This window comes from Planococcus citri, chromosome 1 (assembly GCF_950023065.1).
Source record: "Planococcus citri chromosome 1, ihPlaCitr1.1, whole genome shotgun sequence".
Lineage (NCBI taxonomy): Eukaryota > Metazoa > Arthropoda > Insecta > Hemiptera > Pseudococcidae > Planococcus > Planococcus citri.
This window is the reverse complement of record NC_088677.1, coordinates 19,347,921-19,363,808: the sequence shown is the minus strand read 5'-3', so window position 1 is coordinate 19,363,808 and position 15,888 is coordinate 19,347,921. Positions and strand designations below refer to the sequence as shown.

At 32.4% G+C, this 15,888-nt stretch overlaps 2 protein-coding genes across 3 annotated transcripts; one reads left to right on the top strand and one right to left on the bottom strand.

The window, feature by feature from the left end:
• Nucleotides 1–4,719: 4,719 nt before the first annotated feature.
• LOC135849726 (X-box-binding protein 1-like) lies at nt 4,720–6,672 on the top strand. The gene is made up of 5 exons (XM_065370272.1): nt 4,720–4,975; nt 5,102–5,348; nt 5,440–5,536; nt 5,619–5,983; nt 6,068–6,672. Exons 2-5 carry the CDS (start codon nt 5,134–5,136, stop codon nt 6,162–6,164), a joined length of 774 nt encoding a protein of 257 aa, XP_065226344.1. The 5' UTR covers nt 4,720–4,975; nt 5,102–5,133; the 3' UTR covers nt 6,165–6,672.
• An 82-nt stretch (nt 6,673–6,754) lies between these two features.
• On the bottom strand, nt 6,755–15,583 carry LOC135849725 (TBC1 domain family member 9-like). 2 transcript variants are annotated; one of them, XM_065370269.1, is made up of 22 exons: nt 15,306–15,583; nt 15,067–15,236; nt 14,832–14,987; nt 14,645–14,750; nt 14,375–14,564; nt 14,219–14,295; nt 14,093–14,149; nt 13,813–14,017; nt 13,546–13,748; nt 13,394–13,440; nt 13,101–13,322; nt 12,822–13,025; nt 12,491–12,749; nt 12,336–12,408; nt 12,108–12,263; nt 11,836–12,021; nt 11,447–11,722; nt 11,203–11,365; nt 10,983–11,123; nt 10,704–10,904; nt 10,547–10,623; nt 6,755–7,279 (listed from the first exon to the last, which is right to left on the bottom strand). In XM_065370269.1, exons 1-22 carry the CDS (start codon nt 15,347–15,349, stop codon nt 7,106–7,108), a joined length of 3,387 nt encoding a protein of 1,128 aa, XP_065226341.1. In that variant the 5' UTR covers nt 15,350–15,583; the 3' UTR covers nt 6,755–7,105. The 2 variants fall into 2 exon arrangements, with proteins under 2 accessions (XP_065226341.1, XP_065226342.1); XM_065370270.1 differs by having other exon boundaries at nt 14,645–14,738.
• Between the last annotated feature and the right edge of the window lie 305 nt (nt 15,584–15,888).

Genomic DNA, 15,888 nt, shown 5'->3' with positions numbered 1-15,888 from the left:
TGATTTTTAAATGTGACGGTGATTGTAAAAAATTGGGAAATTCATGAGAAAAATGAAAAAAAAACATGTTTTTTTTCCATTTCAAAAAAAACATTGTTTAAAACGTTTTAAACGTTTTAAACACTTTCCTTGTTTTAAACACTTCAATTTTTTTGGGACTGTTTAAAACACTGTTTTAAACACTGTTTTAAACATGTCTGTTTTTTTTTTGCCAACCCTGCAAAATAATGTTTCCATGAGATTTTGCTCTGCATTTTGATGATGTTTTTCGCCTGAATTTTTGCACAATTTCATCACCTTGAATTCTCGTGATTTTTTCATTGAAATTTTCCCTCGACCTTGTGTGATTTTATTGCTCAAATAGTCGGGATTTCTCCTTATTTTGGTTCGATGGCTTTTTTTGAATTTCGTGAATTTTCATCTCCGTCGATTTGGTGAGTTTTCTTTTGAAATTTTGTAGATTTTCCCCTATTCTGACGGGTATGATTTTTCTGAATTTTCGCGAGTTCTGTTTTTTCAAATGTTTCGATAATTTTCTCAGAATTTTCATTTTTTTATATTTTCACATTTTGGCAAAGTTTCTCCAGTCTTGACAAACTTCTTCAACATTGAATTTTCACGAATCTGTGGTTTTTATTCTGCATTGAGGTCCTTTTTTTGCCTAAATTTTCACTGCATTTTTTTATTTCAACAGTTTTTTTTGAAACAAGTGATTTTTCTTGCTCACATTTTTGTAGAATTGTGATTTTTTTCTTCCAAAAATCGATTTCCTTTAAATGTTAATCTTTTTTTCGAGAAGGAAGGGAAGCTTCTTCAAGATTTCATGACTTTATTAATTTTTTTTCACTTTTTGTGGTGGATTTTTCTGCATCTTTATATCTTTCATTCGTTGATCCCTCTCTCTCTCTCTTCCTCTTCCCTTCCAGTTATGAGGAAAGGTGCTCCGGATTTCCTCTCTCTTTGAACATTTTTTTTTTTCAAGTTCGAATTATTTTTCTCTGTTGAATCTTCTTGAGTTTTGCTAGACATTTTTCGATGATTTTTCTCAACATTTTTCTGATTTAGTTCCGAATTTATACCTAAAATTATAGTTCCCGTGAGTTTTCTGTTCCGAATTCTTAATGATTTTTACTCAACTGAATTTTCGAGATTTTTTCATTTTCATCATTTCCATAATTTTGTTTTGAATTTTATTGACTCGTTTTTCTACCTAAATTTCTGTTCTTAATTTCGGCGAAATTTTTTTTCTTGAATTTTCGAGATTTTTCATGAAATTTTCTCCTAATTTAGCCCCAAATTTTAGTAATTTCTTCTGCCTAAATTTTTGCGGAATTCTCCTGCTTACAGATTTTTTCCGAGTTCTTTGGACTTCGAGGCTTGATGATTTTATTTATAATGTTTTGTGGATTTCTTGATTTTTTTTCAAGTCTTATTCTTTTGAATTCTCATAGGTTTTATTTTCCAATTTTTTGACGATTTTCCCCGAATTTCCGTGTTTTCTCTTGTGAGTAAATTTTTGTGAAGTTTTCGCATTTTCATCGTTAAATTTCGTGAATTTTGTTTTCAATTCGTGCGAGGTTTTTTTTAAAATTTTAGTGTTTTTTACTTTAATTTTTTTGATGGAGTTTTTTTATTCTTCTAATCGAATTTTCATTCAGAAATCCTCGTGATTTTTTTCAACTTTTTAAATTTTGACAAAACTCTGTTTTTTGGTTCATTTTGAATTTCGCGATTTTGATTTATTTATTAAAAGAAGATCACGAAGAAGTTTTTCAACATTTTTTTTTCTTTCCAGATCTTGATCTTTGCTCTGCTTCCTGTTTTGGTAATTTTCTCTCAATTTCAATAATTTTGTCAATTTTTTTCCATTTTTTGACAGTTTTTAAGGAATTTTTTTTCTTTTTGAAGCAAGGTACATTTTTCTGTATTCGAATTTTTAAAATGATTTTTACAAATTACTTTTTTTCCAAATTTGGATTGCAATCTCCCCCCCCCCCGCCGCCTTTTCCTGATAATTTTAATAAGTTTCCCGTTCTAAAATGATTCTTCTTATTTATGGATTTTTTTTACAAATTATTAATTATTATTTCTCAACACTCGAATATTTTTTCAGTAGCTTAACACATTTTTTGATTATGTTTCCGGAATCCAATATTTTTTTTATACTTTCTTTTTGTATTTTGATCTACGAGTAGTTCACTTTCGAAATGTTGATAATTATCTGTTTTGAGCTTTTGCTAGTTTTTTTTTCTAAAATGGTTTGTATTGGAATATTTCAATGTTTTTTTCCTGTGTTTTTTGAAAAAACTGCAATCGAAATTTTCGTTACGTTTTTTTTTTTTTTTTAATCTAAAATAAACTGTAATGTTTTGTATGCATTGAAATTTTTTGGTTGCAACTTTTGTTTACATTAACATTTTTTTGGGTTACTTTTTGGTTTTTTTCCGGCTTTTTTGGTTACCAAAGTTACTTTTTTTGAGAAAAATTTCAGTATAATCCCTGCATAAATGCTTTATTTCCGTTCAAACTGTTCTTCGTTTAATAATTTTTTTATTTTTCGATTAGATTTTGAAAAATGGAAATGGAAACACCACTTTGAGACCGGCGAAGTTTGCAGATTTGTGAAGAAAAGCGGTGCCAGGGTAGGCGAAGCTGGTAAATCGATGTATTTGTACTGCAGTCGTAGCGGAACGTTCGTCAGTCAAGGAAAAGGAACGCGTTTGAAGAAAATAGGATCTTCCAAAATTAGCGCTCATTGTACTGCTCTGATAAAGTACTTCGAGGCTTGATGATTTTTATTTATAATGTTTTGTGGATTTCTTGATTTTTTTTCAAGTCTTTTTCTTTTGAATTCTCATAGGTTTTATTTTCCAATTTTTTGACGATTTTCCCCGAATTTCCGTGTTTTCTCTTGTGAGTAAATTTTTGTGAAATTTTCGCAGTTCCATCGTTAAATTTCGTGAATTTTGTTTTCAATTTGTGCGAGGTTTTTTCTTAAATTTTAGTGCTTTTTACTTTAATTTTTTTGATGGAGTTTTTTTATTCTTCTAATCGAATTTTCATTCAGAAATCCTCGTGATTTTTTTCAACTTTTTATATTTTAAAAAAAAAACTCTGTTTTTTGGTTCATTTTGAATTTCGCAATTTTGATTTACCTACTTATTAAAATAAGAGCACGAAGAAGTTTTTCTGCAATTTTTTTTTCTTTCCAGATCTTGATCTTTGCTCTGCTTTCTGTTTTGGTCATTTTCTCTCAATTTTAATAATTTTGTCACTTTTTTTCCATTATTTTTGAATCGTGTCATTTTTTGACAGTTTTTAAGGATGGATTGCAATCTCACCCCTCCCCTCCACCACCGCCTTTTCCTGTTAATTTTAATGAGTTTCCCGTTCTAAAATGATTCTTCTTATTTATGGATTTTTTTTTACAAATTATTAATTATTATTTCTCAACACTCGAATAGTTTTTTGTCCTCAAATTCTTGCAACATGTTTGCTATTTTACGATTGGTATTTTTGTGTTTGATTTTTTGAAATGAATTTGAATTAAAGATTAAAATAAATTTCGTTCCACCCTGTTCCGGTAGACTTCCCCCTCTTCTTTCAATTTTGCAATTTTTTCATTAACTTAATACATTTTTTGATTATGTTTCCGGAATCCAATATTTTTTTTATACTTTCTTTTTGTATTTTGATCTACGAGTAGTTCACTTTCGAAACGTTGATAATTATCTGTTTTGAGCTTTTGCTAGTTTTTTTTTTCTAAAATGGTTTGTATTGGAATATTTCAATGTTTTTTTCCTGTGTTTTTTGAAAAAACTGCTATCGAAATTTTCGTTACGTTTTTTTTTTTTTTAAATCTAAAATAAAATGTAACGATTTGTATGCATTGAAATTTTTTGGTTGCATCTTTTGTTTACATTAACATTTTTTTGGCTTACTTTTTGGTTACTTTTTCTGGCTTTTTTGGTTACCAAAGTTACTTTTTTTGAGAAAAATTTGAATACAATCCTGACAATTTTACATCGTTTTATTTTTACCTATTTTATGTATTTAGATGAAAATGCTTCAATAATCGATTTTTATTTTAGTTTTATAGTTATTCGTACCAAAATTAGATACCTCTGGAAATATTCAATAACTCAATACCTACATTATTAATTTACAATTGAAAAATTTTAACTTTTAAAATGACGATGAAATGAATAAATGATAAATACAAGTTGAACGAAGTACCTCCGACAATACCCGACAACTTCCGAGGTTTTGCACCGAAAAAAAAATTAGTGCACTTTAACCTCTAGCTCCTCTAGCTAGTGTTTTAACGACGTCATGAGTAAAATATTCATGAATGGGGCAATGACGAAACTGCGTTTATTATTACATTCTACCTACGCAATTCGATAACGAGCATTTGACGTGGAATAGTGATGTTGATATTTAGAAAAATTTCATATCGATATATCACGATATTTTTCCAACAGATATCGATATATCGACGATATATCGATATCTTCAATATTGCCTTAAAAGTACCTATTTTTCCCATTTGTATACTCAGTCATTCTAGTTTAATTGCGAACTAACAACTGCAAAAAATTTGGTACGACAAAAAATTATTTTATAGATTTTTAAAAAAGTGAGAAAATTTTTTTTTGAAAAAAATGAAAAATTTTTTAAAATTTCTTTCTAATTTCAATTTTTACTCATATTTTTGGCTGTTTTCGTGCATTTTTTCCTCAATTTTTGACGATACGATATATCGTCGATATTGATTTTTCATATCGATATGTCGATATTGGATCTCATATCGATATATCGTTTAAGATATCGATATATCAACACCACTAACGTGGAATGGTAACTTGAAAATTGAAATTTTTACTTGTAATTCGACTAAATTAAAATAATTTTACTAATTTTGTGTACGTTGTACTCGTCTAATCGTTCTACGTGAAAGAATATTGTTGAATTGGTAAGTTCATCTCGTATAATTTACAGATTTCTGCTTTGTAATTGCGTTTATGGGGCCCTGCCTAATTTTAATTTTAAATCACCATACAATATACATATGTGACAGTTTTGCGACGTTATTTTACAGTTTAAATCGAGTACCAAAGCAGCAGTCCCTTCATGATCACCAGTATGACGTTGGATTGCCCCAAGAGGGCAGTTGTTATAAACTCGTTCAACTCGAAATTGGTATGCCCGATACCAAGCCAAAGATTAACCCCTCTAATATCCTACAGCGAAAACATTCGAATCAAAGAAGAATCGTCATGTTCGCAAAAGAAAGGCAGAAAAAGATCTCTGGACCATTTATCATACGAGGAAAAGCTACAGCGAAAGTGAGTGTTTACATCAAGAAGGTACTTCAATAAATTCCCCATTCGATGTACTACATAATTATAACCTGTTGACTATGTTTTTTTTTTACAGAAAATTAAAGAATAGAGAAGCCGCACAAACGTCACGAGATCGTAAAAAAGCCCGTATGGATGAATTGGAAAGAGTTGTAAAATTCCTAGAGAAAAATGTACGTACGTTTATTCGTGCGTAGGCCTACACGATTGATCGATCCTTTTTAGGCCGCCAACTAAAATAATCGATTATTACAGAATAAAGATTTAAGATCGGAAGTCAGCTCGCTTAAAGTAGAAAAAGAAGAAATGCGAAAGGAAAACGAAAGGTTGAAGGAAGAATTACAGCAAGCTAGATGTGCCAAGGAAGACGATAGGTTAAAGGAAGAAGAATCACGGTGTGCCAGATGTGCTCTTGAGTCAACTCCTGGATCTGCAGTATCCACGGTTTACCCTCTGCCGCAGGGTCGCTCGAGTCATCTAGTTCATCGGATACCTCTGCTAGCCCATCTTGTTTTCCTGAGCTCGATTTCGATTCTCTTTTGGATCACAATGAGGGTTATTCACCTACGTTTGAGGAATTTCTACGAGACATCACCATCTCACCGCTGGCTTCTTCAGAGGTATGTATTTGCTGATGAAACCAGATTTCGTTAATATTTCTCTTACTTTCACGTGTTTACTTGACTGGTCGTTTTTTTGCGCAGAATATCCAATTTAACCTCGATGAAATGGTGGGGCAGCCATCAACACAGTTGGAACCCAGCATCGCTACTGTACCTTCTACCGATCACGACAACTTAACCAAACCCACCGAACCGCAGAGTAGTACGATTATTCAAGACGCGTGGGAAATGACCTCAAACACTATCGAACCCTCAAATACAACAATCCTCGTTGGTATACCCGAAATAAAAGAAGAGCAGCCGGAATTCGTTCTAGAAGACATGATATCCGAAGAGATAGTCATTACCTCGGAAGATCACTTTTTAAACGAAGCCTACTGCGATGAGAAAAAAATATCCCCTAAAAGTATCTGCAGCGATATCGATATCGATGATAGAAATTCCGACCAAGGTTACGAGTCGATCGATTCGCCTCTCAGCGACGTTGATCTCTCGTTACCAGAATTGTTTCCTGAATTGATGTAAAACCACACTGACACTGGCGTCTGTAATTTTAATAATTTTTCTACAAGTTCCCTTTCTTTTAATTTATCGTTATGTTGTTTATTTATATGCTCTTAAGTTTTCATCACGCAGTATTCTCTTCTATGTGTCTTGTGTAAAATAAATCTGTACTACTACTACTACGTCGAGTTAGTTTTTTCTGTTCAGCAGACAACGACAATAATGCGACACATGTCACTAACAACAACAACAACAACAACTGTATAAACAAATAACGATACAATGTTTTAATTAACATTTACAAAATTATTGCTCATCGACAGCATGGTACATAATATAAAACGAAATATTCGTACAGAATATAATAAGTTTTTTAAAAAAATAAAATAAAATAGAAAAAAAATTGTGCCTAGGCTAAAATAAACATTTTTAATCACAGAATAAACTGGCCGCGTCTACTTTTGCAGTCACCAGGTGACGAAATACATAATTTAATGATGTAATAAGAAAATCATGAAACCGAACATCCTATTAGTATCACAGCAACGGGAAATTTTCCAAATCGATGTCCTTGGAAATTAATATTTAGTAGATTGTAGAGCCAAAACGGACGCTTTAGGCTAAATCCGTTAGACTATACAGCGATTGGATTTTTCTTTCTTTTATTTGTGAGATTACTTCGATGAGGTTGATTTGCCTGTTGAAATAATCACTTACCGGACTGCTCGTCAGCGCAGTCGCTATGAACTGTTCGGCCGTGATTCGCCATCCATCTTTTTTGATTGAAGCCTAAAAAAATAATAAATACGTTCAAGTGTTTCGAATAAATATGTACCTGAAAATTGAAGTGAGCTGTACAGCTGTTTGATTAGCTGGCTTAAAAATAGAGGAAGAGTAGCGAGGGTGAAGGAAATGATGTTTCCCGGAATTTAATTATCTTATCTGTTGATACGTATTTTTACACGTTAAACCGTTTATCGCTCGAAATGACGGATTTTTGGAACGAATGAGTATTTTTCCCCAGAAAAAATTGTGCTTCGGAAATATTAGAATCACGATGAGAAAAATGAGTAACGTAAATTCAATTTTAAAAATACTCGATAGATACTAAATTTGGTGAAAATACGAAGAAAAATATCACGAAAACATTCACAGGGATTGTACTCAAAATTTTCTCAAAAAAAAGTAACTTTGGTAACCAAAAAAGCCGGAAAAAGTAACCAAAAAGTAACCCAAAAAAATGTTAATGTAAACAAAAGTTGCAACCAAAAAATTTCAATGCATACAAAACATTACAGTTTATTTTAGATTAAAAAAAACAAAAAAACAAAAAAAAACGTAACGAAAATTTCGATTGCAGTTTTTTAAAAAAACACAGGAAAAAAACATTGAAATATTCCAATACAAACCATTTTAGAAAAAAAAAAACTAGCAAAAGCTCAAAACAGATAATTATCAACGTTTCGAAAGTGAACTACTCGTAGATCAAAATACAAAAAGAAAGCATAAAAAAAATATTGGATTCCGGAAACATAATCAAAAAATGTGTTAAGCTACTGAAAAAATATTCGAGTGTTGAGAAATAATAATAATTTGTAAAAAAAAATACATCAATAAGAAGAATCATTTTAGAACGGGAAACTTATTAAAATTAACAGGAAAAGGCGGCGGTGGTGGAGATTGCAATTCAAATTTGGAACAAAAGTGATTTGTAAAAATCATTTTAAAAATTCGAATACAGAAAAATGTACCTTACTTCAAAAGGAAAAAAACTCCTTAAAAACTGTCAAAAAATGGAAAAAAAAGTGACAAAATTATTGAAATTGAGAGAAAATGACCAAAACAGGAAGCAGAGCAAAGATCAAAAAATTGTGGAAAAACTTCTTCGTGATCTTCGAAATTCAAAATGAACCAAAAAACAGTTTTTTTTTTTTTTAAATATAAAAAGTTGAAAAAAATCACTAGGATTTCAGAATGAAAATTCGATTAGAAGAATAAAAAAACTCCATCAAAAAAATTAAAGTAAAAAGCACTAAAATTTTAAAAAAAAACCTCGCACGAATTGAAAACAAAATTCACGAAATTTAACGATGAAACTGCGAAAACTTCACAAAAATTTACGCACAAGAGAAAACACGAAAATTCGAGGAAAATCGTCAAAAAATTGGAAAATAAAACCTATGAGAATTCAAAAGAATAAGACTTGAAAAAAAATCAAGAAATCGACAAAACATTATAAATAAAATCATCAAGCCTCGAAGTCCAAAGAACTCGAAAAAAATCTGTAAGCAGGACAATTCCGCAAAAATTTAGGTAGAAAAAATTACTAAAACGTGGGGCTAAATTAGGAGAAAATTTCATAAAAAATCTCGAAAATTCAAGAAAAAAAATTTCGCCGAAATTAAGAACAGAAATTTAGGCAGAAAAACGAGTCAATAAAATTCAAAACAAAATTATGGAAATAATGAAAATGAAAAAATCTCGAAAATTCAGTTGAGTAAAAATCATTTAAGAATTCGGAACAGAAAACTCACGGGAACTAAAATTTTAGGTATAAATTCGGAACTAAATCAAAAAAATGTTGAGAAAAATCATCGAAAAATTTCTAGCAAAACTCAAGAAGATTCAACAGAGAAAAATAATTCGAACTTGGAAAAAAAACTGTTCAAAGAGAGAGGAAATCCGGAGCACCTTTCCTCATAACTGGAAGGGAAGAGGAAGAGAGAGAGAGAGGGATCAACGAATGAAAGATATCAAGATGTAGAAAAATCTACCACAAAAAGTGAAAAAAAAATTAATAAAGTCAGCAAATCTTGAAGAAGCTTGCCTCCCTTCTCGAAAAAAAGATTAACATTTAAAGGAAATTGATTTTTGGAAGAAGAAAAATCACAATTCTACAAAAATGTGAGCAAGAAAAATCACTTGTTTTTTTAAAGCACAAAACTCAAAAAAAAACTGTTGAAATAAAAAAAATTCAGTCAAAATTTAGGCAAAAAAAGGACCTCAATAAAAACCACAGAATCGTGAAAATTCAAAGTTAAAGAAGTTTGTCAAGACTGGAGAAACTTTGCCAAAATGTGAAAATATAAAAAAAATGGAAATTCTGAGAAAATTATCAAAGCACATGAAAAACAGAACTCGCGAAAATTCATAAAAATCATACCCGTCAGAATAGGGGAAAATCTACAAAAATTCAAAAGAAAACTCACCAAATCGACGAAGATAAAAATTCACAAAATTCAAAAAAAAACATCGAACCAAAATAAGGAGAAATCCCGACTATTTGAGCAATAAAAAATCACACAAAGTCGAGGGAAAATTTCAATGAAAAAATCACGAGAATTCAAGGTGATGAAATTGGGCAAAATTTCAGGCGAAAAACATCATCAAAATGCAGAGCAAAATCATGGAAACATTATTTTGGAAAAAAATCACCACCAAAATTCAAGATGTAAAAATCAATCAAAACAAGAGAAAATTTACTAAAAACCATCGAGAAATTCAAAAATAATAATATGTACCTGTTGAAATTAGAAAACCTCTAAGTACATTTTAGAAGAAAAATCATCAAAACAGAAAAAATTGAATTCGTCGAAGAATGTTGGATAAAATTTTTTTAAAAAAATCTGTGAAAAATCTCGGAAAAAGTAACTTTTAGTAACCAATATTTTAAAAAAGTAACCATAAGTTACTGTTTGTAACTTTAGTAACTTGGTTACTTAAAAAGTAACCGAGTACAATCCCTGCATTCATTCTGCGTTTGTTTGATTAGAAATCAAATTTCAACAAGATCAAAATTTTCCCATTCGTTGAAACAAAAACGTTGGAATTTTTCATAACATTTCAAATTAATCGAGTCTCAAATATTAATTACGCGAACTCAGATAAGCAAAAAAAAACTAAACGTTTCCGAATCGATAAGGGGCAACGTACATGGAAACCATGTTACTCGTAGTAGGTAATTGAAAAACGAAACGTTCCAATTCGGCGATAAAACGATTTAATTTCTCTCGCTCGATAAACCGTATCAATGACGCGTAAGCCAAGCTCATTTACCTCGTCTAAATTCGAAGACGACATTTCTTTCATCATGAACTTTTCCGTCGCTTCTCCCAGATTGAAAAGCATCGAACCTAAAAAAAACACAGAAAATTGAAAATACTTAGAATACGTAATCGCCGTTATCGCGTTCAAAAGGCCACTAAACGTTTACCGATTGTCGATAAAGCGGCGTACAAATTACTCGGGTCGGGTTCAGTCTCAAAGATATCGTAAAGTGTTTCCCATAAAGCGCAGAAATGTTTCTTATCCATTTTAGGCAACGCTTTCGTGTCGGAACGGCTGATACGATTTTCAAGTAATGAACGGAATGACCTTAGACTACATAATTCGGAATCTTCGTCGTTTTCGGTACCTGAAATTGGGCAAAAAACATTATAATTTTAGAAAACAGCTAACCGGATGGTTGCACGATGATGAGTCAGATTCGTACCTGAATTGGTGGTGGGATTAAAATCAACGAATCTTTCGAAAGTTGGAGTTGATTGATTAGACGAAACAGGAGTAACAACGGGACTACTCGCGTCTTCGAAAAATTCCACGGCGTCGGTAGCTACTTCTTCAGCTTCGATGCCTAAATTCAGAAGACGTAATTTTACGGATAACGAGCGCATTTGTCAAGTTTTTAAGATCACACAGAAGGACATACTGACCAGAAACGCTATCTCTGCGGAGATCACAAGCGGGTAAAATAGGAGATAAATGCAATATGTAAAGTAGAGTCAGTCTCTGCGATGCTTCGACTTTACTCATCAGACCTATGGCACGGACAAACTCCTTGAAATTGATGAAACCATCTTTATCGTGATCTAAAACCTGAAATAAATTTATATTTAAACTCGATCATCTCAAAAAAAAAATAATAATAATAATAATGTAAACATGACGTATTCGTACTCTGAACAAACGTGCAGCTAGATCTTCGGCAGTGCTAGCTTTGCCCCAAGGCGATATGCTCACATAAAACAGCTTAAAAAGCTGGAAATCAATTTGATAGGAATTATAAACTGGTTGCGAGGAATCGTATTTGATCAAATCGCAGTAATTTATTTGCTTCTCCGGAACGACTGGTTCTTCGTGGCAGGTATCTACCGACGTAGTTCGTTTTCGAACAGACATGTTGAATTTTCTTTGCATGTTGAATATTTCTTCTTTGACCAAATTCAGTAATTCCTGAAACATTTCGTAAAATGTTTTCATTTTCGATTTTTACTTACGAAGACTTCAAAGCGCAATACGATTCAAAAAGATGCTAATGGAACATGGATAAAAATCTAATTTCGTACTTGAAGTTCGTTCATTTCGAAAAATCCATCTTGACAAACACTTCTAACGACATTTCTACCGATTCCATCTTCCAAAGACTGAACCGTATGAACTCTGTGTTTAGATCTGAGTTGCTCGATGTATCCGGTGGTCAATTTACCGTATTTTACGTACGAATCGAACAATAATCGTCTAACTGAAACACTCTGTAACAAGAGCATTCAAGGGCTCGATCATAAAACAAATCCGAAACACCAACGTCAAGATTAACGACCATTCGATGACAATTTACCTTCTCACTTTTAATGCTTTCCTTGAGAACAACAACCTCGTCAGTAGATTCGTCATAAACCCCTTGTAAATATTTCGTCAAAATTTGAATACCTTCCCCATCATCAGAACATTGAATTAGTTTCTCTTGATTAGCCTCCAAAACAGTCAAAGTGACCTATAGGAAGATCAATAATTATTAAATCCGTAATCTTAAATACCTAATTTCCAAGTAAAAATTTCCGCTCACTTGGAATATAACTTTGGCACCGTCGAAGAAAAATGCATCCATAATGTTTACAGCGCTATTATAAGGCATCACGCTGCAAAACAAATCATCGTACATATAAATAATCTCGAAATGAAAAGTGAGTCTAGACTTTGACCTCGTAATTGTTAGCTTACTTGATAAAAATAGTTAAAAACCAAGCTAACGAGATCATTCTTATCATATCTAATCGTTTCAACGTCTCGTGTAACGCAGGTAAATATTCGGCGATTAAATCATCCATGACTCCTTGATCGATTAAAGCTCCGACCACTTTGTTATTGTAGTAATCTGGTAAGAGATATTCGCATAAACAAACCAATAACCAGAAAGCTTCTTCTTCCGTGCAATAGATGAGTAAAACAGACGCGACTATATTCATAGCTTGACAATATCCTGTTTGAAAATAACTCGAATGAGTAATCTAAATCGGAAATTATTTCTCTGAATCGTCAGTCATCATCGAACCTATTTGCGGATTCCGAACAGCGTATGCTTTCAGAACACGTCTCAAAGCACCAATGCCGGCATCGGTCTGATAAGCAGGGTATTCTGGTAAAGATCGATGGAGATCACGTTCAATTTCGTCATTGGTTGTAGAAATAACAGATGAAGATTTGCGCAGTAGTTCTTTGTACGTTTCTGTATTCGCAGCCATTTCATTCCAAGCACCTGTTTATCACATCCGTCGTCGCATCAAAAATACTATTTTAAACAGGCGAATAAGAAGGAGAATGATTTAAATACCGGAGAAAATCATCCACACTTCGCGACGCAGCGAATCAGGAACGCCTTGAAGAATCAAAGTAGATAATTCGTTCGTCCTGTATATTGAAACACCTCGACCGTAGTCGTTAAAATGCAATTCCCATTGTTTTTCTCGTAATTCTTGCTTGGCTTTTACATCTGGTGGTAGTGATTTTTGATAAACTTTGAGGAATAAACCTTGCATCGCATCGTCTCCTTCACCTGTAATGAAACATGTGGCCAATATGAAGGAGGTGATTGGAAGAAAGTGTGATCAAAGTTGTATTAGTTACCTCTACTTCCAGTTGCGTTCGCATTTTCATCCATTACTTTTTCAGAACTAAAAAAGAAAGATAAAAACGCACGAATTGAAAATTTTCATGAATTACTAATTAAATTAAAAGAATCGAATTCCGTTTAGAAAAAATTTTCATCAAACACTTACACAGATATTTTAGACAAAAGCTCTGATAACTTTCGAATGAGAAAATCACGATCTTTAATCCTCGAAAACAAAAATACAGGTTTAGAGGCGCTTTTCATCGATATAGAAATCGCCTTATGAAGATCAGGATTCGAGTTATTCTCGACTTTTTCAACTTGACTAACATCGCGTAACGGTATAACCAAAGATACCAATCTAGGTACCTGGAAAAATACATCGATTAGCGAACAAACCTCGAATCAATATCGCTAAGATTAGATATCTCACCTTGCTATCGAAGCATAAATAATTCTGCGATAAAAACATAGTGCCGCAGTTGTATTTTTTATTGTAGGGAGTAAACAGATTGGCGTCCGTACTGCCATCTAATTTTTCAGAAACTGGAAGACGAAATAGAAGCCTGTATCCTTCGGAGATGGCTCTAGCATCGAGATCACGTTTCAAAAATGAAGGCTTCTTCTTTACATTTTTACTACGAATAGAAATACCGAATTAATACGATGATTAACTTGCGAAGAATAACTTGGAATTTGCATATTCAACATACCTAAGCTTGTTTAATAATTCTTTATCTTCATCGAAGCCTATTTTTTCATCAATTAGTCTGCAAAATTCGCATAAGTCAGTTGTGATAAAACAAGAACAAAAGTATCGAGATCACATAGGTGCTTACTGTCTCATCGTGATATTCATCAGTTGCTGCATAAGAGAAAATATTTCATCTTTTCGCATGTAGACAGAAAAATAATGCTAAAAAGATAAAATCTAGTTTAGTAAAAATACTCGGAGGAAAAATAAAACTAGAAAAAAGAAAATTATTCGAACGAACTTTCTGCTGATCCTTCGTAGTAACTTTGATGGTATCGTGTAGTATGTGTTTTTTCGATCTCTTCAAATCGATCACATCAGTCCAACGTATCACTACTTTGGTCTCCACTCCCAGAATAAATGCGTGAAAACATAGATGATTTATCGATAAATACATCCATCCTTGATAGAACATCGGACCTCTCCAATAACTAGCATAAAAAACATAATGTAATTAGAATATTAATCTAGACGTTTGACGTACCAACACAACGGAATTTAGAAATCAAACCTGCTGGAATAATAATTGACCAATTTCTCTTCAGCTGGCATATTAAATAATCTTGAAAACTTGTAAGAGGTATTTTTAAAAGAATCATCGTCGTCTGTAATAAGATCTACAAAGTATTAGCTGATTAAACACACGCTAAAAAGTCGAATACCTACGTGAAGAACCAAGAGAACGAAAAATACCGTACCAGGAGCATCGTTATTAGCAACAACAGATCGAACTTTACAGCATACGAATTCGGTAACTTCTTCTTCTTTTTCAAAAGCAGTCAGACACATTAGATTTTTCTGCAACCAGTCCCAATCTTTCTCGATTTCTTGCAGAGTTAACGAACATGCTATTTCTACGATTACACGAATAGACTTAGGTACTCGAATATATCAAAATTCAGTCGATAGAGATAGTTAGTAATATGTACAAACCGTAATAAACTTCGGAATTTGGAGTCTGGTGTAGAATTCTAAACGGTGGAGGTTTTCTATCAAGGACGCTGTCGAAAGTACCGACTAAGATACCAGATAAACTTCGGTTACTTTCACCATAGCCTTTCCGTTTCTGTAGAACGAAGTACAGAGTCGATTGCTCGGTAGTCCTAAACATATACAGTATATGAGATAATCATTTTCGAAGAAGGAAATATCGAAAAAATTGATCAACATACCAGAAAGCGTTGGCGATAAGAACTTCTTTCGGATTAACCAACATGGTTGACCATTACTCATTTGTACGTACCCAACTTTGTACGACTATTTCACGATAATGCTACCGATCGCGTACAAATTTATGATTTCTCTCGAAATTTATGATAGATAAAAGTAGTGGTTTACGATCAAAAACAGCTATTTATCGTTACGTAAACGAAAATATGAACGCGAATTCGTCTTTTGGAACGTCTAAAATTACGCATTCATTCCATTATCACTTATCAGTGCTTTGTTCGGTTTGTTTACTAACATTAGCCAATGAGAAGCGCCCCTCGTAATCAATTGAAGAAGTGGAAAAAATTTTGAATTTGTTGGCAAAAATGGATCTTCTCAATTCGAGCTGTACGTCGCTTAGAAATGTTTGAACAAGTTTTTAAATATTGTCGCTTGTTTTGAAAATGGATTCAATTTTTTTTTTCGTTGAGGAAATTTTTACCTTATCACTGAAAAGTGTACTGTCTATACTGAAAAGTTTCAAACCATCTTGGAACCTTCAACAAATTCTCAAGAATCTCCGAAAAAAAAAAAAAAAATAGAAAA